At 40.9% G+C, this 25179-nt stretch overlaps 1 protein-coding gene across 1 annotated transcript in view; it reads left to right on the forward strand.

The window, feature by feature from the left end:
* ctdp1 (CTD (carboxy-terminal domain, RNA polymerase II, polypeptide A) phosphatase, subunit 1) overlaps positions 1-25179 on the forward strand; it is a 105091-nt gene that overhangs the window by 27027 nt on the left and 52885 nt on the right. The window contains exons 10-12 of the mRNA XM_039820872.1: positions 1115-1256; positions 2302-2532; positions 5867-6136. Of these exons, the coding sequence (XP_039676806.1) occupies positions 1115-1256; positions 2302-2532; positions 5867-6136 (643 nt within the window). The remainder of the gene's footprint in view (positions 1-1114; positions 1257-2301; positions 2533-5866; positions 6137-25179) is intronic.

The raw sequence follows: 25179 nt of genomic DNA on the forward strand, positions 1-25179 counted from the left end.
TCAGCATGTTACCATTGGTTTTGTGAGCATGTTGCCATGCTGACATTTAGCATTTACTGTAAGTCAAAGCACTGCTGTGTGTAAACACGACCTCACAGAGCCACTAGCATGGCTGCAGGCTCCTAAGCCCTGTTTGCTGTATATGGTGTTGGGGAGCCTAACTGAATAATGTTTATTTTCTTTTAGCTCATTAACATTATAATTGAACATTGCGATCAAGTTATTGTTGTGCAGACATTAACTTCAAAGTCCAACTTCATTCAAAAATACTATAAAGAACATCCCTTAGATCAGTTTGACAGTTTGTTATAGGCAGCACAACACATACTGTATTCGAGGAACTGTGCCTAGACAATGTGTGAACGTACAGTATGTGATTGTTTGCCATCTGTGACTAAAACAACCTAGGGGCAATATGCGTCTACGCTCAAAGATTTAATTTGGTGTCTTTGTGTGTGACACTGCCCTCTGTGGATTCAACCAAACAAAACACGGCTTTTTGGGGGGGGGGATTTCTAAGAAAACTATTGAGTTGGCAGATGAGTGAAAAGAAAGTGACTCCAAAAGAGGTGTCTTTCGGGCTTCCCAGACCAGGCAATTATTTTCCCTTTCAGGAAAGAAGGTCTGATCATTGATCTGAGTTCTTCAGCAGACCCAGAGTGTGTGTTTTTGGTTAGCACTGAACAATTAATAGCGTTTTTTTTCCCCAAAATCGCAATATAGACGTGTAGTGCAATATCCAAGAGGCAGAATATGTGTCAAACCATTCTGATTGAAGTATTGTGGTGCTGCAGAGACGTCCCGGCCTACAAATCGAATCCTACAGACTAAAGAAAAAAAATCTTTGTTTGGAACAGATCCTTGCAACAAAAAAAAACACACTATAGTCCTTTACATTTTAAAAATTTTTAATATTGTTCAATGCAAATGACAATAATGATCATTCCCTCCAATATCGTGAATCAGATCGCAATCGCAGTACAAGTCAAAAATAATTGCAATTAGATATTTTCCTCATATCGTGCAGCCCTACGTCAGGTACGAGTTTTAGATTGTAAGGTGAAAACCTGTTCTCATCCCTGTCTCCCCCCCCACACCTCCCCACCCCCCCCAGGCACCGAGAAGGTTCGTCAGGCTCAAGGCTGCAAGCACCTCTTTGTTGTCAACCCCGACTGGCTGTGGAGCTGTCTGGAGCGCTGGGAGAGGGTGGAGGAGCAGCTGTACCCACTGAAGGAGGACTATTCCAAGACGCCGAGGTAAAGGACAGCTTTACTGAGATTGCGGTGGCACCTGGATCGTGGCTGCAGCTGCTGCCGTGATCCTGCTCGACACCCACTGCTACTGCTATTATTATTTGAAGTCATAGTTCTATTAGATTTACTGTTACTGTAATTGCCACTGTTCATCATGTCCCCACTGCTATAATTATGAGTCATTGTAGTTGGGTATTTCTCTCTCTCTCTCTCTCTCTCTGTCTCTCTCTCTCTGTCTGTATGTCTTTCTCTCTATTCAAAGGGGCTTTATTGTCATATAAGTTTCAATAACAATGTTGCCAAAGCATCAACATACAATTTTTCCAAGTATTTGGACAGAACACAATAAACAGTCATATGAACATTAACACAATATTATCTTAACTATATAAATCAATTCTCTCTCTCTCTCTCTCTCTCTCTCTCTCTCTCTCTCTCTCTCTCTCTCTCTCTCTCTCTCTCTCTCTCTCTCTCTCTTTCTTTCTTTTTCTCTCTCTCCACTTAAATTTTCAATTTCATTTTGCTTTATTGGCATGACAAAATCAATACCTCTGTGTTGCCAAAGCGTAAGAACAAAAGTACATGCAAACAACAACAACAAGGAGTAAGTACATCTGATTAAAATAATACAAGCAAACAGAATAATTATGATCTAATTGCACAAAACAAAACAAAACATAAACGATCTCCATGTCCCTCAAAAGGTATCTCTCTCTCTCTCTCTCTCTCTCTCTCTCTCTCTCTCTCTCTCTCCCCCACCAACCCACCCAACCGGTTGCGGCAGATGGCTGCCCACCAAGAGCCAGGCTCTGTCTGAGGTTTCTGCCTGTTTTAAAAGGAAGATTTTCCTTGACGCTGTGGGAAAAAAAATGTCTAGGTCTAGAGTTTGGTCTAGACCTACTCTGTAAAGTGTCCTGACATAATGTCTGTCATAATTTCATACTAACACCATCTCAAACCTAGCAGATAGGAACTGATAACTTTGAAACTAATACAGATATTGTGAACATAAAAATCAGAAGATGTTTTTTTCTTTGTCTTTTTGCAGGAGTAACAGTCCAGCAGCATTACCTGACATGCAGGGTTCCCTGCAGAAGCATATTTTCCACCCTGCTCCCATCCAGCCCAGACCTCAACCTGCAGCCCCGGAGGTTCGGACCTACGACCCCGTCACAGGGAAGCTGATCCGCAGGGGCCCTCAGGCGCCTCGGCCCCCATCCTACCTCCAGGCGTCGGGGTCTGTGATGCACTCTGATCACAGAGAGCAGTCTTGTCTCAGGTAGGAACCGATTTGGAGCAGTGCATACATAATGATGAAATACTGATATACAACTTCTTCTTCTGCAACTGGCAAACGGCAGCAATTTCATACATGCTAATTAGAGGCGATATGGCACCAAATAATATCACGATATTTAAGGGTGTACAGCATCTGCGATAATGATATTCTTGATGATATGACAAAATAATGACTGTAGATGTATATCGGTTATCGGCCTCTTTGATTACTAATAATTGGTATCGCATCAGCCCTGGAAAAAAAGTCTTATCTGTCAATACTTACCTGACATATTGACATCGTAGGCATCCTCATAGACTGCATCTAGACAAACCTTGGGGGTAGTGCTGGACTATAGCATGTAAAAGAAAAGTCATGTAAAAATAAAAACAAGTGAGAGTAATGCTATTTGTGATTCTCTGTTGAGTATTGACTGCATAATGGCTTATAACAGATCGTAAAGTGCTCATATTATGCTTTTTGGCTTTTTCCCTTTCCTTTATTGTGTTATATATCTTTTTTATGTAATAGGTTAACAAACCCCCCCCATCTCCAACAGAAAACACTCTTCACAAACTGCTCCAAACAGCTCTATTGTAGTCCAGCCTTTACTTCAGAGACACACGTGCATCACTTTGTAACACACGTTATAATGCTCGCCTAGCTGCTAGCGTGGCACGCCCTCATACTCTGCTTCTGACTGGCTAGTAGTCCTTACCTAGCTACTGCGCATGTCTGACTCCCAACAAAGATGGAATAGAAGTGAGATGCCTCACTGTGTAGCTAAAACAGAGAGCTCAACACACAGGGTGAAAAGAGGAGCTGCAGCAATGTGCTGTACAACAAAAATATGGAGTTTTTTGAAAATTAAACCATGTAAACCTATTCTGATAGAACCTCTAAATACAATTATGAACCTGAAAATGAGCATAATAGGAGCACTTTAAATGTATTGATTTATCTGGGCCTGATTTCCACCCCTCCCTCCCTCTGTGAACTTAAACAGCTGTTGGTGTAGTGCTACACTACGTTATGAATTACTCTCGGTGGAGACATGCAGCGCCTTCAGCTATCATCGGAGGCACAATAAACACTCCTCCCACCCCCCACCCCCACCCCACCCAACTAACCTTTTTATAGTATGGATAGTTTATAGCATTGGGTGGCAGGGAGTGTTTATCGTCGCTCCCAAACGAGCCTTCAAACTCGTGTTGTATTTTTTATTTACATCTGCACTCTGGGTCGTAAATAAGAGCACAATAAAATCCACCCTGCTTTATACTGTACTACTTAGAGACAAACTTGTAGTGTGTCTCAATTCGGATACCTACATGTAGTGCACACTGTGTACACTATGTACTCACTTGTGTAGTGCGTACATTTCGACAGGTTAGTGTTGTCTCAAATCGTGCACGGCCGTTATCCACTGACCGAAAAAGACTCTTCTTCTTCGGTTTAACCGTACATTGCTAATTGCCAACGGTTTGTTTTCTCACTAACTGATGGCAGTATAGCGGTACTTATTGGGGAAAAAAAACCACTTGTATAAATTACATGTGTATAGTTTGTAGCGACATATCGCGAAAGACACTCAGAGATTTTTTTTTTTTTGTTAAATGAAAGAAAATATTGGTTGAAAACCGCACTTTAAACTGTAAATGTTCTTTTTTGAGTGGTGCTTTTTTATATTCAATTCAATGTTCAATTTGTTCAATGAAAGAATTTTGGAAATGGTTTCAAAAAAGTTCAACGTGCAATCGGTTGTATTTTAGCAGAATACTGAAAGCAGAAGTAATGCAGAACGGAGTACACTTTAATATCTGTTCTATTTATCGCAAGTAATATTATCGCAATATTCAACGTCATCACATATCGCATATTTTCCCTCATTTCGTGCAGCCCTACATGGGAAGTTAAGATGATTACATGTGCATAATTACATGTAATTTCCCTTACAGGCGCCACAGAGACGCTGTGACTCAAGTTACGGTGGCTTCAAATGTTTTGAAGTGAATATTCAACATATCTGTGATGATTCTTTGTAATTAATAGTCGCGAGCATAACATCGGCCCACATAATTCATGGATTAGAGGCACTGGTGTTTTCAGGGAGTTGCATAAAGTTAGATTTAATCATCAAAGAAGTTGTGTTCAATTAAGCACTGCCAAGAGGAAGCATGGAACCCTCCTCTTCCCACTTGCATAAGGTTTTCCATCTAATGAGCCCTCGTTCTAGAGATACAGCCTTCACACTTCCCATTGTTGCATTCCAGCCTTAACCTTCGCTCGGTCACCCTGAGCTACACATCCGCAAATTGTGAAGAAATGTGCTGATTATGTAGTTTTTGCAAATTCCTGTGAAGACTATTGTAACACAAGTATGCATTTAAAAGTAGAACACACAAACAAGGTAGAAGTAGGGATCTCTTACCTCTTTATAGAACAATGTGAATACGTATTCATTTTCAGAGATACAATCACATTTATTGATTGACTCAGTTGATGACATATTTGTCAGTTTATTCAATTTAATTTATTAATTGAGGGATAGATTAATGTTGTTGATAGTGGAGATGGAGACAGTAGATGTCACTACCCAGCTCAAATAAAATCTGATATCTTAATTCTGTCTATTTATTAGTGCTGTCAGTTAAACGCGTTATTAACGGCATTAACGCAAATCCATTGTAACAGCGTCAATTGTTTTATCGCGAGATTCAGGTTCGGTTCAGGCACCGTTTTAAAATATCGTATCATGTTGATAAGAGCATTAAAATGAGAAAAAATAATGAGACAAAAGGAAATCAAGGGATATTTAAAATAGATAAAAATGTGCGATTAATTGTGAGTTAACTATGACATTAATGCGATTAATCGCAATATATATATATTCTAATTTTTATATTTTGTTTTACCAATTATTCACCTAAATATCTTCTGTTTATACGGTACCGCTGACGGCGACTACATCATATCCATTTCCAGCAAAACAAAGCGAAAGCTGAAAATCCATGTTATGTACTACTTTACAAATGAAATAAATGTCTGACTGACTGACTGACTGACATGTGATGTGCATCCTTCTTGGAAAACCATCAGTTCTTATAGAAATGTCTCATGATGTCTCTAGAAGTTTATCAACTTAAGTTTTTGTTAAAGAAGGAAAAGAAAATCCCGATACTATCGAATCGCAGTACTTCTAGAATCGCAATAAATGAAAATCTTAATCCATATCAAATCGGCACCCATGTATCGTGAAAGAATCGAATCGGGACAATAGCGTAGCGTCCCAGCCCTAGAGTTTTACACTGATTTGTCGGTTACTTTACCACAGGGGGACTTCACCGAGTCAGCAAGACGACGCGGCGGGGTCCAGCCAAGACGACGAGCAGCCGGGGCCGTCTCGTCGGAAACGGCAGCCGAGCATGTCCGAAAGCATGCCTCTATACATGCTATGCAAGGAGGACCTGGACAGCATGGACAGAGAGGTAAGCCGACCTGGAGTGGTTTTGCCCTCACAAAAAGGAAACCGCTCACCCAGAGGAGGAGAAGGAGTGGGCTTAGAAAACTATGATGGTACATGTCTGTCACATGTAGAGCAGAGGTAGGGCTGGGCCCTCGATGGCGCTACTTTTATGGTTCCAAAAGCGTCTGAACGCGAAAGTGCAAGCTTATCTGTCCACACACACACACACACACGGAGAGGTGCGGAAGGAGTGAACTGTCTGCAGTTTTGTTGAAGTCACAGAGAGTAAAGGGTGGTTACAGTTTTTTCAAAGCTTCACGCAGACAGCGTTTGCTGCGATATGATATTAATGGCGAGCCGAAAGCCGTCGCGGTGCAGTTGATGTTACACTTCCTCTTAGACAAGCAGGCACAACAGTGGTTTCTCTGCCCTGATGACTGACTGACAGGCTGAGGTTGTAAGGCAAGGCAATCTTAATAATGTTACTCTGAGTGAGCAGTGTTACCAGAATTTTTGATTCACAATGAAGGTGGAAAATAAAAGCTTTGTGTTTTAATGTATTTTTGTTGATGCTGAAATGGATTTTAAAACATACGGTATCGAAAAAAGTATCGTTAGGAACCGGCATCGAAACTGAGGTATCGAAATTGGCACCAGATCGAAAGATTTTAAACGATGCCCAGCCCTAAGCAGAGGTGTCAAACATTCGGCCCGATCCGGCCCGCCAAAGGGTCCAATCAGGCCCACTGGATGACTTTGCCAAGTGTGAAAATTGCAGAAATAATTACCAGCTCGGCAAATATCAGAGTTCTTTTTCCGTAAATTTACGAGTTTTTTCTCTGAATATTACACCTCTCTCCCGGGTCCGTAACATTAGTTGTTTTCCTACAGTGGCCTTAGAACACTGTCGTAGCAGAAGCAACTTGCATTTGCCAACATCAAGCTGAGAAGAAACTCTGTGGCAGATGAAGTTTCTGATCTTTCTGGAGAGGTTTACTGCTCTGGCCCTCTTGAGATCAAGTTAGGGGGATGTAGCCCATGAACTAAAATGAGTTTGACACCCCTGATGTAGAGCTTTTGCCCACAGTGACGCCGATTTACAAGGTGGTCTTCAAGAAGAACTGCGAGAGACAGGCACAAACTGTATATACGGACACCAAAGCGTTTGAATACTCAGCAGTGACTCTTGCGTTGTTTTCCCAGGGTTACATTTCCATTGCAACCTCACAGCATGGTCTGCATTGGCGGGCCAAACTGTGCCAGTCCCCACAATCAAACAAGCTTTGTCGATGTCACCGTACTCATCTAGATTTTGCGGACGACTTGCTGTGTTTGGCTGAGTAGATTCGAAGCTCCTGTGCAAAGGAGTCCTCGTCGTTTGGACTTTCACTCCTACTTACCTGTTCCTAACTTTACCTGACAGGAGCCTTCTGATTAGGGTTGATTAAAGGGGAACGATGCAGTTCTTTCAGCTTAATTTACCTTTACTTATCAACAGCTTCAGAGTCATTGGAATGGTTATATGACTTTTTTTAGCGCCTGTGAGATGAAAAACCACCCTTGCAACTTTAGGAGGTCAGGAAGGATCGCGTGATATCAGGTCTCGCGATGTAACGAATTGCTTCACGGCACTGCACACATACGCCCATTCAGGAGTAGCGATTAACAAGGTAGCGATGGCGTTTTTCACCCTATCGTCACGGCTGAGCCGGCCAAAAAGAAGCTGAAAGCATTGTCGGAGGAACAGAGGAAGAGGAAACGGCAGACTGACCAAGAGAGGAGTCAGACACAAGTAGGGCTGGGCGATAAAACGATAACGATATGTATCGCGATAGACACGTAATCAATATCAATAGAAAATGCGTTCGATAAAACGTTCGATAACTTGTTTTTCTTCTTCGGAAGAAACCAGAAGTTGCGAAGCAAGTTTGGTTGCATGAACAAAGGCACTCACTCTCTGGTAACCTAGCAACGTAGGGAGTGACACTCTAACAGCCAATCATGTAACAGTATCAAGTTTGGTTGCGCCACATCGCTGTCTCGTGTTTCTACAATAACAGAACCGGCGGCGTGGAGCGATAAGTGGAAAGTGAGTGCCGCAGCGAGCGAGGAAATTGTTGATAAAACAGGAAAAGTCAGTATGGCAGTTTTGGGGATTTTATAAGTCTGACCGTCGTCCCCACCAACACTACCGCAAACTTGTTTTACCACCTTAGCCGCGCTCACACTTTGGAGCACAGCCGTATTCGCCAGCAACGTCCAACAACATCTGCAGCTGCTACACCGCACAAGCAGCAGACCGCCATGGAGAGGTACTCTGCATCAGCGCCTTACTAAACGCTACAAAGAAATAACGGAGGCAGACGTGCTGAGCACTGTCCAGAAGCCAGGTTACCAACCTAGCACTAAACCTGCAGAAAATAGTTCTTCTCAGGTTTCAGGTTTCTCTATGTTTATATTTAACACTTTGCACCATTTTATTACACCTTATTAAGCAATTCTTACTTATTCTTTCTTCACTGTGATTTTAGACTTATGTTTACATTTTAATTATTTGAGTGGTTTCCATGGTTGTGTTGACATTTCTGCTTTTATAGGGGATTATAATCAGAGGAAGGTTAAGTTTAAAATAAACATGTTTAAATTTAATATATTTTTCTCCTGGTCCTTATTTTAAATAGGTCATAACAAATATCAATAATTATCGATATCGACCGATATGAAACACTTATATCGTGATACAGTTTTCAGCCATATCGCCCAGCCCTAGACACAAGTAAACATAGGAGCTGCCAAACATCTATTCTGAAGCTGTAGGGGGGGGGCTCTATAGAGGAACCTGCCATCCAAAAACGAGAAAACAGCGAAGAAATGGCCAAAACTGCACAGCGCCTCTTTAACAATTCTGATTCCAATCCCGATTCGTCCTTTTGAATTCCGGTTCTTATCAATTATCAATTCTGATTCTTTGAGGGGTGGAGTTAAAACTGGGCACATTATTATTTCACAGATAAGTTCTTTTTTTTTTATTCAATGGTGATTTTTCAGTTTTACCGGGCTTTTTCAATGTAAAATAAAGCAGTATTTATTTAAAAACTTTTACTGCTTACTTACTCCAAAATAAACATATTTTACTGGCAAACCAGTGGAAGGCTTTTATTGGTAAGCAGTTGCAAAACTCAGCAAAGATTGTTCTTGCTCGGGCTTTAACTTGTGGATATTCGCCGGCTTGCCACAACGGGCCGAATGGCTTCGGTCGCATCTTTCTCCGCCGCGACTCTAGCGCACGGCCTCGGCGTCACCGTTCTCAGCCACTCCCTCTGTTCGCTGATTGGACCGCCAAAGATTTGGCCGGAGAAAACCCCCCGAGACTATACGGTGAACCCAGACGTAGTACTGAAGGGAAATTAAAATTGAGTGTTAAGTAGGTGGGTGGGGGGGCGTAGAGTAATGATACAAAAATGATCATTCCCTCCAATATCGTGAATCATATCCCAATCGCAGTTACATGTTCTCTTCATATCGTGCAGCCCTAGTTTCAGGTTGACTGCCATCCTGCGCCTGTGTGCACTTTGCCGTGTGATCTTGTCTTATCATTTGTTTGTACAAACTTCGAATGTTGCATCTTCCTTACTTTTCCGGCTTGCCTCCTATTCTCATTTTCAAATTCTTACATCAGTCTCCTTTTGCATAATGTATTTTTTTTTTTGCCATCCTTGGGTGGCAGGTGGAGTGATTACTAATGTCTGAGAGCTCTGCACCTCCTGCCTGGATAATACTCTTTAATGGAGTCTGAATTCTTCTAATGCTTCAACGGGGGGAAATGTGCAGACTTGGATCCTTGAGAGCTGTCAAGGGCCTCTCAGCGAGTGCTTATTCTGGAGAAAGAGCTTTGTGGCTTGCTCACATGGGACATAAAGTAAAGTCAAAAACGAATCTCTTTTTCATAATAATAATAATAATAATAATAATAATGGGAATATGTCAGCGGAAAGCTGTATTGGTTGTAGAGCTGGGCAATATATCGATATTATATCGATATCGTGATATGAGACTAGATATCGTCTTAGATTTTGGATATCGTAATATGGCATAAATTTAGTCTTTTCCTGGTTTTAAAGGCTGCATTACAGTAAAGGGATGTAATTTTCTGAACTTACCAGCCTGTTATAACTGTTCTATTATTTGCCTTTACCCACTTAGTCATTATATCCACATTACTGATGATTATTTATTAAAAATCTCATTGTGTAAATATTTTGTGAAAGCACCAATAGTCAAAACTACAATGTCGTTGCGGCATCGATATCTTGGTATTTGGTCAAAAATATCGTCAAATTTGATTTTCTCCATATCGCCCAGCCCTAATTGGTTGCCACACATAATTATCTAAAAAGTTAACACTATGCAATATTCTGTACTATTAACTATATATACAGTACTGTATATGCTTTTAAATCTGATTTATAGAGCTGCACGATTAATCTAATCGCCATCGCGATGTCACATCACTCTGTGTGATTACATAACCGTAAGAAATGAGCGAGTTTGAGAAAACCAAAAGGTTTGCTGTGTGCGGGACACTCTGTGTCTCTGCGTGCACTGCAGTCTCCCAGCGTTGTAACAGCCGCCACTTTACTGGCCGTATCAACAACCGATGAAGCCACCGTGTCTTCAGAAGCTCGGTGATTTATTGTTCACGGTTAGCTCGCTTTCCGTCTCCTTTGCGGTCTCTTTTTTTTTTTCCTCTCGCTTTTCTGTCACACGCCCGCTACGCTGACTCCCCGATCACTGCTCTCGGTCGCTCTCCCTCATTGCTTGACCAATCGCTCACTGACGCCACTCAACAACGCACCTACGATTCTCGCTCTCAGTTAGGGCTGTTTTATGACTTCTGCGTCTAATTGACGGCGTACCCCCCGCAGACCCCTCTGCGTCACCTCCAAAAATGCGTCGAGGCGACACAGACCGCAAGGACTGTGATTGGTCAACTGGTCCTGTGTGTTAATAGTCGGCGTTTCAAGCAGCCCACTGTGGGGAGTAGCAACATGCTAGTTCACTGACATCAGCTTTGCAAATAAACTCAGACATATTCTGGTTACAATGATGGGGTTATCCGTTTGGAAAGTGTCTATATGTCAGTAACCTTTTGAATTTAGCACTTCGCTGGCAAGCAGTACTTTATGGACAGTTGTGCTAAAGTTTGCTTGCTAATAGGGGTGTAAGAAAAAATCGATACACTTGAATATCGCGATATTTTATTTTTTATTTTTATTTTTATTTTTTTTTACGTTCAAAAATATTCATGTAAGACAGTGATTCATGTTTATGTTGTGTTTAAACCCCCTACCGCTAGATGGCTACACTGAGACACACCACTAGTGTCCTGGCCTAACCGTGCCTAGCAGGGCCGGACTTTTTGCTAGAAGCTAACAGTGTAGCTATGGCTGAACTTTGGCCTACTTTAGCATATCAACATTAGCTCACTAAGAACCTGTTAAACCACAATCCCAAACTGTTAGTTTGATTTTCTGTGTACTGAATTGTTTACCTAAAGTAATCTTCTTTGATTTTTATGAACATCATGTCTTTTTTTAAATATTAGTTTTTCTAAAATTATACTTTAAATAAATCCCAATACGCACAGTATCAAAATGTATTGAATCGTGACCCATGTATCGTGATACGTATCGTATCGCCAGATTCCTGCCAATACACAGTCCTACTTGCTAACATAACATAAACTGGCTGGCAATCACACAGAAACAGGTGACACTGACCTTGGAAGTCACACGCCCCCTAGCCTAGCGTTATGGCGGTGAAGTGCACCACGATGCAAAGCAACCCCGACACGCAGAACTCCAAAAGGGTCACGACGCCGTAGCTACGGCGTGGAGTTGACGCAGAAGCATAAAACAGCCTTTACACTACCATCGTAACAACGACCACAAAAGATATGACCCGTCAGTCTGTTTAGCCAGTGGCGTTTGTGACGCGTATGGTCACGCGAGTAGTAGAGCATGCAGACTTAAAGTATATTTTGTAACCCAATCACTAGTTACTATATTACATCCATCTTTGATGTCATGGTTTATAAGGTCATGCACAATGTATTATCAAAGAGGTTAACCTGGTATTATTGTAATACATTTTTTTAATTTTCTCATGTATTTTTTATTTCATTTGTACTGTTGAGCAAAGCTGTCTATTTTGAAAATATTTTTGTGTCATTTCATTTTGTAAAATATTATGTTATTTTAAAAAGTTTGCACATTTTTTGTTTATGTATTTCTTTTTACGCTCGTTTAATGTGTATGTTTAAGTTGAGACCTACACATTTCAAATGACATCGCAATCGCAGTATTGTAAATCACAATCGCAATATGACATTTTCTGAAAATCGTGCAGCCATGCTCTATATAAAGTACGGTATATGATTTTGATGACTATAGCCGTCTTAAAGATGCACAAGACAATGTTTTTATATTAAAGCAACACCAACAAATCTTTTGTACCTTTTTTAAAATAATGTTTCCGAAATGGTTTCACTGGTTCATCAACTTGTAACAGAGTGAACGGCACTTCTGCATTCGCTTTGCAGCCCTCTACCGGCTATAACCGCACTATGCAAGTTTGCCAGATCGGGTGGCGGATCTGTAGTTCAAATGAGACCGAAGAATAATGGTAATGGTAACGGTAATGGACCTTTACTTCCAACCTGTAGAGGGACCGAAGTGGAAAAGTGCTTTGGTGTTGCTTTAACAATGGATGAAATGACTGTTTGTAATGTGACTGGCGCACCGGAAGGATAGCGACACAGCTTATTTGTTCTCAGAACGAGTAGATTATTAATAACGTTGTTACATAAGCCGTACACAAAGTGTCTTCAACCAGCTTCCCTCACTCCCTTACAGTGCCTAAGTGTGTAGCTGCTTACGCTGGCTCTCTGATGGGTTACGCTGTATGTCAGTCTACCTCTATCACCCAATACCTTGACAGGCAGGAAGGGGGGGAGACACCGCAGCCTTATTATGAATCCCTCTGCTTTTCTTAAGCACGTCGACAGTGTTTGTGTAATTACTCTCGCTGCGAGAGGGGGGAGGGAGGCACTCCAGCTTTATTGAACACATCTTATAATTCATGCAAGGAAACAGTACTTTATTGAGTAAAAATATAATTGAATGATCTGGATGTCAGCGTGATTGGTCATGCCTTAAATGACAAACTTAGTCCCGTTATCGGGATGCAAAATAGCCTGCCCCGGTTGTTAACTCAATTAAATTCTAAAGTAACTTTGTAGCTGCAGGCGACGGCTCAGTCTGAGAACTGCTGTGCCATGCCTTACTGTAAATCGACTTTCCCCCCGCACACTCACATGTATGTGGTTTGAAGGAAATGCATGGCTGCATCCATTATCCTCCTAAAGCATTACTAACCTGCAATATTGCCAACTCCAACAGCCATTTAACATTTCTCTTTTCATTTAGTCTCCGTATCTCAAAGCTCTGAAGATGCTGTAGGATAAAATTGCTTTTTGGTGTTTGAGGATGAAGCTAAGACATACTACTACTATGTATTGATTTTTGCATATATGTTGACTTATAAATCAGAGAATATTTGTCTAGGCCGACCAGCTTTTGCAGACTGACACTTCCTTCTTTCAGTCCTTTGCAATCCTTTGCTTACAGTTTTGCTTGTGCGTTTTTTGGTTTTGGAACCAGACAGTGGAGTTTAGTGAACAGTAAATAAGAAAAATAAATAAGAGTATTTCTTTCTGATAAATGCCACGAAAACGTATCATTGGATTTGAACCCAATGATCTTCCCCTTTTCTCGACTGGAGATGAAACGGTCATCCATCCTAAAGGTAATTGTTCCTGGTGCTGCTCCATTTGTCCTTCATATACAGCAGCTACGGCAAAAGCTGGACCTCTTTTCAAAGATCACGTCTGTGTTTGTGCCTGTTAGACATCACGGTGACTGCAGCAGGATGCAAGCTGGAAATTGTGATTCTATTATTAATCTGGAAATGGTACATTATGTCGGCGGTTGGGTCAGGCCCTTTGTATGATTGTGTCTGAGCTGGAAGGGTTAGATTGGTTGGAGCGACAAATGTTCTCTCTGTCCCCTTTATTTGATCACATGTTGGTATTTGAAAATGAAAGAATGTGGTATTTGAAAAGCGTATTCCTCATGGTTATTTGAATGAATGCAAATGTTGTCAACATCGTTGATCACATAGGTAAATGTTATGTGTTCGGTTTTCCTTAAGAGAGGATCTTGAGCAGATGTTAATGGATATGGATTTATCCCCACTTAAATGTGTGACGTGTATATTATAGAGACAAGATCTATCTGCCCTCTCATCACGGTATAGAAATTGTCAGAACTACTGCATTATCCTTCATCTCATCTCAAAACCACAAAGGTCTACCCTGTTTAGTGCTAAAGCACGGTGCTTTCATGTTTCCGTTAATCATTACTATTGTGGATTTAGACATTGCCATGGTAGCATGGATTTGGCATTCAATTTTAATTAAAGCCCAACCTCTTGCTAATGCCGCACCTCGATGGTTGAAGATGTAGTTGGTTAATGAGGTGGAGAGTGCTCACACCGGCCATTGTTCCCCAAACACCAGCAGCACTTATTGTGCAAATGTGACATTTAGAATGCTTGGGTATTAAGCGATTTGTAGTTCCACCGGTGAGCGGAGAAGATTTGATCGTGTTTTGTCCGATCTCGTTGTTTTTTGTCGCATAGAAAGGCACTGACCCCTCTATTGGTTCAGGCCAAGCTCAATTATTCATTTTGAAGGCTTAAAAATGCTTTCAATGTTGTAATATATTCCAAATGAAAATGTCAGATGCTCATTTTTAAATGTATCCACTGTTATGACCGATCTGCATGGCCCTGAAAGTGAAATCTGAACTTGGCATGTACCTGCGTCTTTAAGAGCCGACCTGAATGACCCCCAACTGGTACCGACCAAAGGGCAGAGGCTGTTTCCCCATTTCCCAATGGCCTTTGCATCCCCACTGGCAACACATGGCATGCATGGACTTAACAAGTGCCACAGTCAAAGAGAGAAAGAGAAATATTTACTGATAAATTACATTTTAAAATAGCCAAAACTGACCCAAGCCCAAAGCTTTACACTTTAAAATTGGCATATATATATCCATCCATCCATCTTCGTCTTCGTCCGCTTATCCGGTGTCGGGTATATATATATATATATATATATACATACATACATACATACATACATACATACATACATACATACATACATACATACATACATACAGTACAGGCCAAAAGTTTGGACACACCTTCTCATTCAATGCGTTTCCTTTTTATTTTCATGACTATTTACATTGTAGATTCTCACTGAAGGCATCAAAACTATGAATGAACACATATGGAATTATGTACTTAACAAAAAAGTGTGAAATAACTGAAAACATGTCTTATATTTTAGATTCTTCAAAGTAGCCACCCTTTGCTTTTTTATTAATAAGGGAAAAAATTCCACTAATTAACCCTGACAAAGCACACCTGTGAAGGTAAAACCATTTCAGGTGACTACCTCATGAAGCTCATTGAGAGAACACCAAGGGTTTGCAGCACTATCAAAAAAAAGCAAAGGTTCGAGGTTGTCGATATGACTAGGTAAGATGCATGGAAATTGTTGCGCCGAACATGTTGAAATTTACAGCTGTATTTCGATTTCTTTGCGGGAACACCACCTTCACCTGCCATCTTTATTTGCTCGCTTTCGGGTCTGAACTTTCCGCGAAGCTTGCGCAGAGATCAACTGCTTTATAACTGTGGTTATAGGTTGCCAGGTTGAGGTGACAAACGGGTTGAAAATTGTATATGGTGTGTGGATTGTGTGAATAGGATGCGTTTCATACAAGATCTGGCAACTGGTCAACATTAGACAAACATATTGGTCTGATTATTTATACAGGAGTTTGGGCCATGAAAATGACGGGAGTTTCTCGGGAGAAATAACAAACCGGGAGGGGTCCGGGAGACAGGGCTAAAAAAAAAAACCCGGAAAAACGGGAGTGTTGGCAGCTATGGTTGAAACACACAAAAACTAATGGTATGTGTACTAGACACTCTCCTATTACTCTACTATTGTTAAATTGATCACACTCACCTGCTCGATAATGTAATCTTATTTTATTTATTTATTTATTTATTTATTACAGGGACAGTGCATATTAATAAACATTTCTGTCAATATGCCAGAGTTAGCCAGAAGGCTATTTTTCATCTGCAGTCCCTAGACAGATGGTAAGACCTTCATCATGCAATCTTGATGCTTATGTTAAATCACAGTATACCAAACAGAACCAGGTGAAAAGTACTGCAAAATGCACCACATATCTTTAGGCTTGAACAGGTTTAGTGTTTGTATGCATATTTTCAGTGTATAGATAATTAAAGACAAGTGGCTAAGCCTTTTGGGGCCTATTGTATTTGGATTTGGATTTTCTGGCATAATAATTTGGAGGTAGTACTATTTACTTCTTGCGGGCACAACTAAATCCTTGTTCCAACACATTTAGTACTGTATAAAGTTAAAGAAATTGATTTAATGAAAGGGTAAATGCACTGTATTTCAAATGTCACCCTCCTTGGACAGCCTTAGCTAAAGGGCAGTCTGTGACGTTCTTAAACACTCTAGATCTTCAGGGCAAAGGGAAAGTCCCAGTCTTAATTGGCTGGAGCAAAGTACACATCTGAGGCAGGTAGACAGCCTTACATTTAAATGTCACCAGTGGTTAGATGCTGGTCAGTTTACCTGGAGCAACATGCGCAGAGATGCCCAGCGAAGAATCACGGTATTGTACAAACTGGGTGACCTTTCTTTGAAATTGCTGTTCCCTTGTGAGTTATAAATGTTATGTTAGAAAGCACAGAGCCTTACCTTTTTATTCACCATTTTTCCCATCAATGATTTAGAATTTAACCCTTGTGTTGGCAACCTTTTTTCAACGTTTTTGACTCATTTTTTTCAGTTTGTTTTTGCTTTTTCCAAAGTTTTAAATTGTTAAATTTTTCTTCTACACATATTCAGCGCTTATTTCTACGTCCCATATTTTCTGATATAAAACAAAATTGAAAATGGGTCAATGTGACCCGAAGTCAACACAAGGGTTAAGTTGCTGCCCCACATGGCTACTCAAATAGTCTGTCGTAATGATTATACTTCTCGCATTGCCAGACCTTCCTCTACAGCGCTGCGGAGGAGGGTCTGGCGACTCCACACAGCATCCTTGGATGGGAGAAAATGTGCTCTGGTTTATTGGCATTTCTTAAAACCAGTCACAATCATCTTGGGCGCCACAGAGGCACGGTACCTCTGCAAATTAGCCTCGGGAAGGAACTTGTTTTGGTGGAACATGTATACGTTCAAAGGTTGTTGTAGTAGTGCAACAGAAAACAAGTTAGACTAAATAGATAGTGTAGCTAGCTGTCTGGATTTACCCTGCAGAGATCTGAGAAAAGGTTAACCATAGTCCTCATAAATCCACCGGAGTTTAAAAGGTCAGCACAAAGAAAGCCCAAGGTAATGGATATGTGAAATGAGTGAATAGTCTACTTAACCTTACATTAATCAATCACATTGACCTCAGATGATCTATGATGAGTCTTATCTCTTTCTTAAAAGACAACATTGCCTGGAGTGCCCTGCAGCTCACTGGGTAGCAAAGCGCATAGCATTAAGGCTGAGTACTTACCGCAGCAGCCTGGGTCCCAGTCTGGCTCAGGGCCCTTTGCCCAATGTCTTCCCCTCTCTCTCCCCTTACCTCTCTGTCACTATCTAAATAAAGCATAAAATACCTAAAACATATCTAAAAAAGGCAACATTACCTTGGCAGTGGTGGTGGGTAAATGGTTTTCGTCACTGTTCTGCCACAACAGGGATGTTGCAATACCATCATTACTGCAATAAACACGTGGTTTCAGACACACACACACACACACACACACACACACACACACACACACACACACACACACACACACACACTTGCCACAGCTTACAGTTACATCAGCAAGATAAAACATTGAGAAGAAAAGTGTTCTTTTCAACCTCTTTCTTCATGTGGTTTAAGATACAAAAGGTTATGTCAGCTTTCGGTTTCTTCAAAGATGTAATTCTCAGTTTTGCTGGTATATTTGTGTCGAATCACAAATGATGTTCACTTTGAAATAATAAAACGACCGTAAACGTGAAGAAAAAAAAAAAAGTTGCTCTGTAACACAGTTCACTCACAACTCAAAACAACAGCGTGGCTGTTACTACTAACTCTTTAGAATTTATCATATTACTTTTACTAATTAACCTATATTATGGAGCAGTCTACTCCTCCCAAAACACACATTCCTATTTGGAGCCAATAAACATTGTTTTTTAAAATATTTTTTTTAAGATATGTTCCCTTACATTGCCACTATAGTGAAAAGAGGTAGAATTGTGTTTTAAATGGAGTATCCCTTTTAATCTTGTAACATGGATATAATATTGTCACCACAAAAATTCTCAGTTATCCATTTTTTATTTCTCCCTCCAAACATGCTTTTAACTTGAGCACCAATGGACGTGTAGACACGAATCTTAAACCTATTGTACGCAGTGTTTAAGACGGCTCAGAAATATATTTTTTTTAGCAAAAACAAAAATAAGACCACTAGACCACCAATCAGCAAGATGGTATGGTGAATGTATAGATTTACCTGTAATTCTGCCGGTTCCTGCAAGAGTAATATGAAAATGTTAGTTATATTACTTTAATTTCACATCTTTGCTTGTGATGTTTGCATATTAAAAAAGAAAGGAAACTACAATCTGCCATTGTCTGACAATCTGTCTGTCAAGTTCACAAGGGGTTTTACTTTACTTCTGCCCAAACTTGAAAAAGGCCTTGGCCATCACCAGGGTTAAATGGAATCAACTCAAATGATTTCTTCTTTAATCTTCCTTCTTTGCTTTATTTAGACAGTTTTCCATGTTCAATTAGGCAAATAATCAGAAGTTTTTCATTTGGTTAGGTTGAAAACCTTTACAAGAAAAGAGAAAACAAAACACAAAATACAGCAATTACTTAAAACTGCCTACTATCAAATATACAAACAAATATAAAGTTCTCCTTAACCTTACATTAACTTCAATAAGCAACATTACTTCAAAAAACATTATCAAGTCATTACCATGGCATTACTCCCATGCTACCACTATCACACTGTTACATGAACTAACATGAGTGCAAGGCATTTGGAAATTGACTACATTAACTTTAGCAATTTCACCATCAACATTTGCATTTAACATTAAACTTTTGACAAATATCAACATCAAACCATTAGGCTATCTCACCAGTAGCATCCCTGGAAATGCCCAGCAAGTAAAGTCCTTCCCCACTTCATCTATTTTCAACAGCAGCTCACAACATATGCTTCACAGCCTCTCACTGCATGTGCTTGAAAATAACTTTACACTTCCTGATTTCTGGCATGAGGACTGGAAAGTCTCAACTTCCTTTTTCAAAATAAAAGTCTCTTTTTCTCAAAACAAAAGTCTCTCCGTTTGCGATCTAACAGCACACTGTCCAAAGTCAAATATTCACTCTCCTTTTAGCTCTATTTTGGTCTCCACCAACTCCTGAGGCAGATGAAACTTTAACTTGTGGGCCGTTTAAACCAAGGCATTAAGCGCACACACTTAAATGCTCCATAGAGTTGAGAGGAACTGCAGTTAACGTAGGTGATAGTCTATATCCACCATGTTCCACTTCTGGGATTGTTCTCGTTCTGACGAAAATTCCGGCGGATGTCACTCTTTTCGGATGTCCCGTTACCTACCTCTTTCTTTGTGTTGTAATTTTAAACTCTGGTCGATTTATGAGGACTATATGAGACTATCTGTCCAGTCTGAGTTTTCTGTTGCACTACTAAAACGACCTTTGAACGTACACATGTTCCACCAAAACAAAATTTCCTTGCCGAGGCTATTTTGCCGAGACACCGTTGCTCCGCTCGACGCTTAGCACGCCCAAGACAATTTTGATTGGTTTAAAGAAATGCCAATAAACCAGAGCATGGTTTTCTCCCATCCCAGAATGCTGTGTGGACTCGCTAGACCTTCCTCCGCCGCACTGTGGAGGAAGGTCTGGCAAAGCAATAATTCTGTATGTTGTATTTGTGCAAGAGGCTCCTTTCATGTTACACTCATTTGACCCATTGTTCATACAAGAATGTTGCCAAGGGCAGCATTATTACCTATTATTATGATTTCAGCAAGCACTCACTTGTTTCAATATTCAGACATGGCTGTCTGCTCGCCATCTTGATTTGTTGTGTTGTCATAACTCCCCCAATGAACTATATACTAAAAAGGGACAGTAGACCTTTTCATGGCAGACATTTTGTCCCAGAAGGAAGACCAAATGTGATACACATTTTATAAATGATGTTTTCGGTTCCATTAAGTGTCCCATGGAGCTCAGCCAGAGGTATGGATTGTCTTCGCTCTCCATTACTTATTCCCTGTCGGCTTCATGATTCAAGATATGTTAATAACTAAGATTATACTATTTGTTTTGGTCACAGTAATCCAAAATCGAGGTCTCTTTTCCCCATTTCGCTTTTAAACACATTTTTAGCAGTTGTAACGCAACAAGTCACCATATTTATAGAGCCCATTGTGAAATCCGCTTGATTTAAATGAACTGCCTTCATTTCTGTGGAAGACAGTGGATTTATCAACACCTGTTCTGGCTGAAAATGAAATGAGTTCCTGGTGAGGCTATGTGATTGAATGAGTTATGAATGATTATTATGCAGAGTTAGGTGGCGATTTAGACACAGGTCAGTGTTGGTGTGACACCTGTGATGCCATAGGGACCCTGGGAGATGAGGCTGATTAAGCCAGGGATCGTAGGAGATATTGCACATTCATCAGTCCCATTGATCTCAGCTCTCCCCCTGCCTTTTAAATATTGATCTCCCACATCCCTGGCGAGATAGAATCTTTTGAAGTTACTGGGGAGGAAAAGCTTCTGCTTGATGGAGGCACATTAGATGACATTTTCAACATTATTATGTAGGGATGCACTTAACAATTATTTTAATTGTCAATTACACTGTCGATTATTTTCTTGGATTAATCAATTACTAGTTTGGTCTATAAAATGTCAGAAAAGGGTGTGAAAAATGTCTATCAGTATTTGCCAAAGCCCAAGATGACGTCCTCAAAGATGTTCACTCTCATAAAGGAATAAAAGTATAATTAGAAAACATTCACTTGAGTTGTAAATGAATAAAACAAATAATCGATTATCAAAATAGTTGACAATTCATTTAATAGTTGACAACTAATCGATTAATCTTTGCAGCTGTATTCTTAAGAAAGATAATATAGTATCTCAGACTACTGTTTTTTTGTGTGCCCATGCAATCAGCCATAATAATTAGTTGGGTTATTTTTTTTTGTCCAACTGGATGGTGTCCCAGGACCCTGCTCCTGGAACCATTGGGTATATGAAAGCCTTTATTGCTTTGTGGCAATAGAATTGTGATTACAGCTTCGGTGTGAAGAGTGGCAGCCGTCCCAACTGAGCTTCTACAGATATGAAATAACGCATGGTCCGAAAGATTTGACTCGGCTAATAGAGAGGTTTCTGTTGGATTTTACAAAAAGCTACATTTAATTAGCGTATTTTCCGGACTATAAGTCGCTCCGGAGTATAAGTCTCATCAGTCAAAAAATTAGTCATGAAGAGGAAAAAAACATATATAAGTCACACTGGACTATAAGTCACATTTATTTAGAAATTTATTTCACAAAATCCAAGACCAAAAGGCTGAATAGGTGTCCGGTATGTTAACATAACACATTAACAGTTATTCAGCTATACAATAGCACACAGAACAACTACCAGGGTGTGGACTGCACCGTTGACCAGCCCCTCCCGGCAGCACCTTGTTCAAGCACCCATCTGTGGACTCGTTCCTCCAGCTCTGGCCATCTTGCTTTCAGCCCGCGATTAGCCGTTTAGCTTTCTTTGTTTTCTTCATTGCAATAAGAGTCACCTTTTCACAAGTTTCTCCCTCATTTCAAACTTTCTTTCTGCTGCACGATTACCGTTTTCGGCTGCATATTTTACTACCTGCAGTTTGTTATCTGCAAAGTAGGATTTTCTTTTCTTTCTCAGTTGTCTTTAGGAACAGCCTTCTAGTTGTCACAAGCCTAGAGCGCCCTCTTGCGGCTGTAGACGGTAATGTTTTCAGTATGAATTAACATTTAAAAACATGATAAATTATATATATTTTGATATATGTCGCACCTGACTATAAGTCGCAGGACCAGCCAAAGTAGGAAAAAAAGTGCGACTTATAGTCCGGAAAATAGGGTAGTCTCTTTGCAATAAAGTCCCAAGCTTCCTTAAACTTCTGATATGAGTGCTGCTGATCATCTTGTCATTCACAGCTCTGATAAAATGCTAGGGCTACGGAATTTAGAATAATGCTAGGGTCCTTTCATCTTCAACCGCTTATCCGGGGGTCGGGGTGGCGGGGGTAGCAGCTCCAGCAGGGGACCCCAAACTTTCCTTTTCCAAGCCACATTAGCCAGCTCTGACTGGGAGAACCTGAGGCCTCCTCCCAGCTGGACGTGTCTCAAACACCTCCCTAGGGAGGGGCCCAGGGGGGCATCCTTACCAGATGCCGGAACCACCTCAACTGGCTCCTTTCGACACAAAGGGGCAGCGACTCTACCCCCGAGTTCCTCATGGATGACTGAGCTTCTCACCCCATCTCTTACGGGGGACGCCAGCCACCCTCCTGAGGAAACCCATTCTGGCCGCTTGTACTTAATAGGGTGATAATTGCATTTGTTTGGCGTGCGGTCCATGGAGAGAAACATGCTTTTTATATAGTCCTTGCAGAGCAGATACGTAGCAGGGGTTATGATGTGACCACGTCATGTCATTTGCACAGTTTTGTGCCTGATCGAATGATGTCATTATTATTTTACGCCATTGTTCGCCCCTAAAGCTGGAGCGCTGTGAATAATCCCTCTGTTCCGGTTTCCATTTGCACACAGTCCTTGGCAGCCGGACCGAAATATCTTTGGTCATCCGACTTTGGCAAGATGTCCCGTTTTTTGGTCCTCGCTCTAAAAATTACCATCCATTCTATCAGGAGTAATTTGGTCTGGAACTTTTTTTCTGAATCATACAGATTCAGAAAAGTACATCATTGATATAAACTTTCTTAAGTCTCTGAATGAAGTCTCTGAAGTATTTCATGTTTGAGGCTGTTCCTTTCCAAGGTAATGTTTTGACTTCGCCGTTATGTAACTCCCCTCGACTTACCTCCGCTGCAGTGGAGCACGTCTTTCGGAGATGATGGTGAAAAGAAGCCAATAGCTTCCTGTTTGCAGAGCCGCTTAAGAATTCTTGTCCTCAAAGGATTGTTGCTTTCTCTACATCTGAGTGCTTCCCCTTCATGTAAGGAGTAGGCAGAGGTGGAGTGAAGATGTGAATTCTTGTTGCGTTTGTTCCCGTCAGAAAAGACTTGACTCAATCGCTGTATGTGGAATTCAAAAACATGCAAAATCTACGTTAAAGTAGTTTTATTTATGTTCTTTTTCCGTTATAACTGACTGTCAAACTGGATAATAAAAAAGTTCTGGGGCGTTCATTGTTTGTGTATGTTTCACAAAGAGTTTAACCTGAGCCAGACCGACAACGACAAAATCACATCCATACACGGGTAGTAGTATACAGTTGTTAAAACATATATGACACACTGGTATCGGATCGGTACTCGGGAAGAAAACATTGGCATCAGGCCATCTCTACTAGTAATGCAACTTGTCATCATGTCTACCTCTCCTCACATTTGCAATAATTTCCTTCCTAGTAGCAGACCCGTCAACGCTGTTACTCTTTTCAGCAATCGACTCTCTGCCCTATTACCACCTCTGACTACCTTTCGTAGATGGAGTCGGGTCATTTCGGCAGGGATTGAAGCCTTGGGCGGGAATTTCCTATGTCAATTTCTCCACGTGCAGTCGTCAGTCGGGGGGATGACGCAAACTCTCTGTACAATAACAAAGCTGAAATGGAAATTGGTCCAGACAACATGCGCTGATTGAGTGGCTGCGTGGAAATATGTCTGGCTATTCACTGGCAGGTATACCACTGTGTCTCTCTCGAGTTGCAGGAAGGTAATCGAAGCCCTGTGCAATGGCTGCCAATTTTATCGAAGTTTGTCCTGAGCTCTACCTAAAACTCATTGCTCTGGGTCCTCAGCAGTTCGCTGCTCCCACAGTAACCGCCACTCCTAATCGCCGGCTTTCATTTGAAACGAACGACATGTCGGCTGCCTTTTGCCGCAGATGAATCTTCCGGTAAGAGAAACACCTGAGGCCAGATTTGAGTCTGAAGTTAAAGTATTTATGTCCAGAGTTTAGAAGTGAAATCTCAAGCGCTTTGCTGGACAGGAAATCTAATCTGCTTTCATCGCTGATCGCTGTACGGCTTGATGTGTCACTTAATGTGAGCCCCAGTATATTCTACTTTTTGTGGATAAGAGGCATATGATCAACGATTATCAGCGGCTTTTTGACTGCAGAAATAAATACTTCCTCATTTTCATGTTTGCTCTTTTGTCCTCTAAATGTTGTATATCCTTCTTTCAAACAGATTGTTCATCACAGTAGAACACATGGTAGCTACAAACGGTGTCCTGACTCAATAGCCTTGCAACTGAAGCGTTTAGCCAAAAATAAATCCTGTGCCCTGGAATCCCGCTCGTACTAAACTCTATTTGCAGTGATGAGACCAATAACCTGAAAACTAGCTTTGAGGGGGTCTCGTGCTGTGCTAAAAAAAAAGTTGTGTGGTGTGCTCTTTGCTAGGCCTTTTGATTACAGCCAGGAAAAGGGGGCTGTGGGAAGTTTAATGTTTCCATTTCTGCTAAGGTTGTAAGACCCCTCAAGACATAGTGAACTATGTTTTAAAAGGGTCATGATCAGAAGCAGACATGGCTCCTTTGGCCAATTACTGTACAGAGCCTCAGTGGTATTTGTCAGTAGTAGACAGGACCCACTCTGATACACAGAACACGGAAGTGTTTGGCGCCTATATTTATGTATT

This window comes from Perca fluviatilis, chromosome 13 (assembly GCF_010015445.1).
Source record: "Perca fluviatilis chromosome 13, GENO_Pfluv_1.0, whole genome shotgun sequence".
Lineage (NCBI taxonomy): Eukaryota > Metazoa > Chordata > Actinopteri > Perciformes > Percidae > Perca > Perca fluviatilis.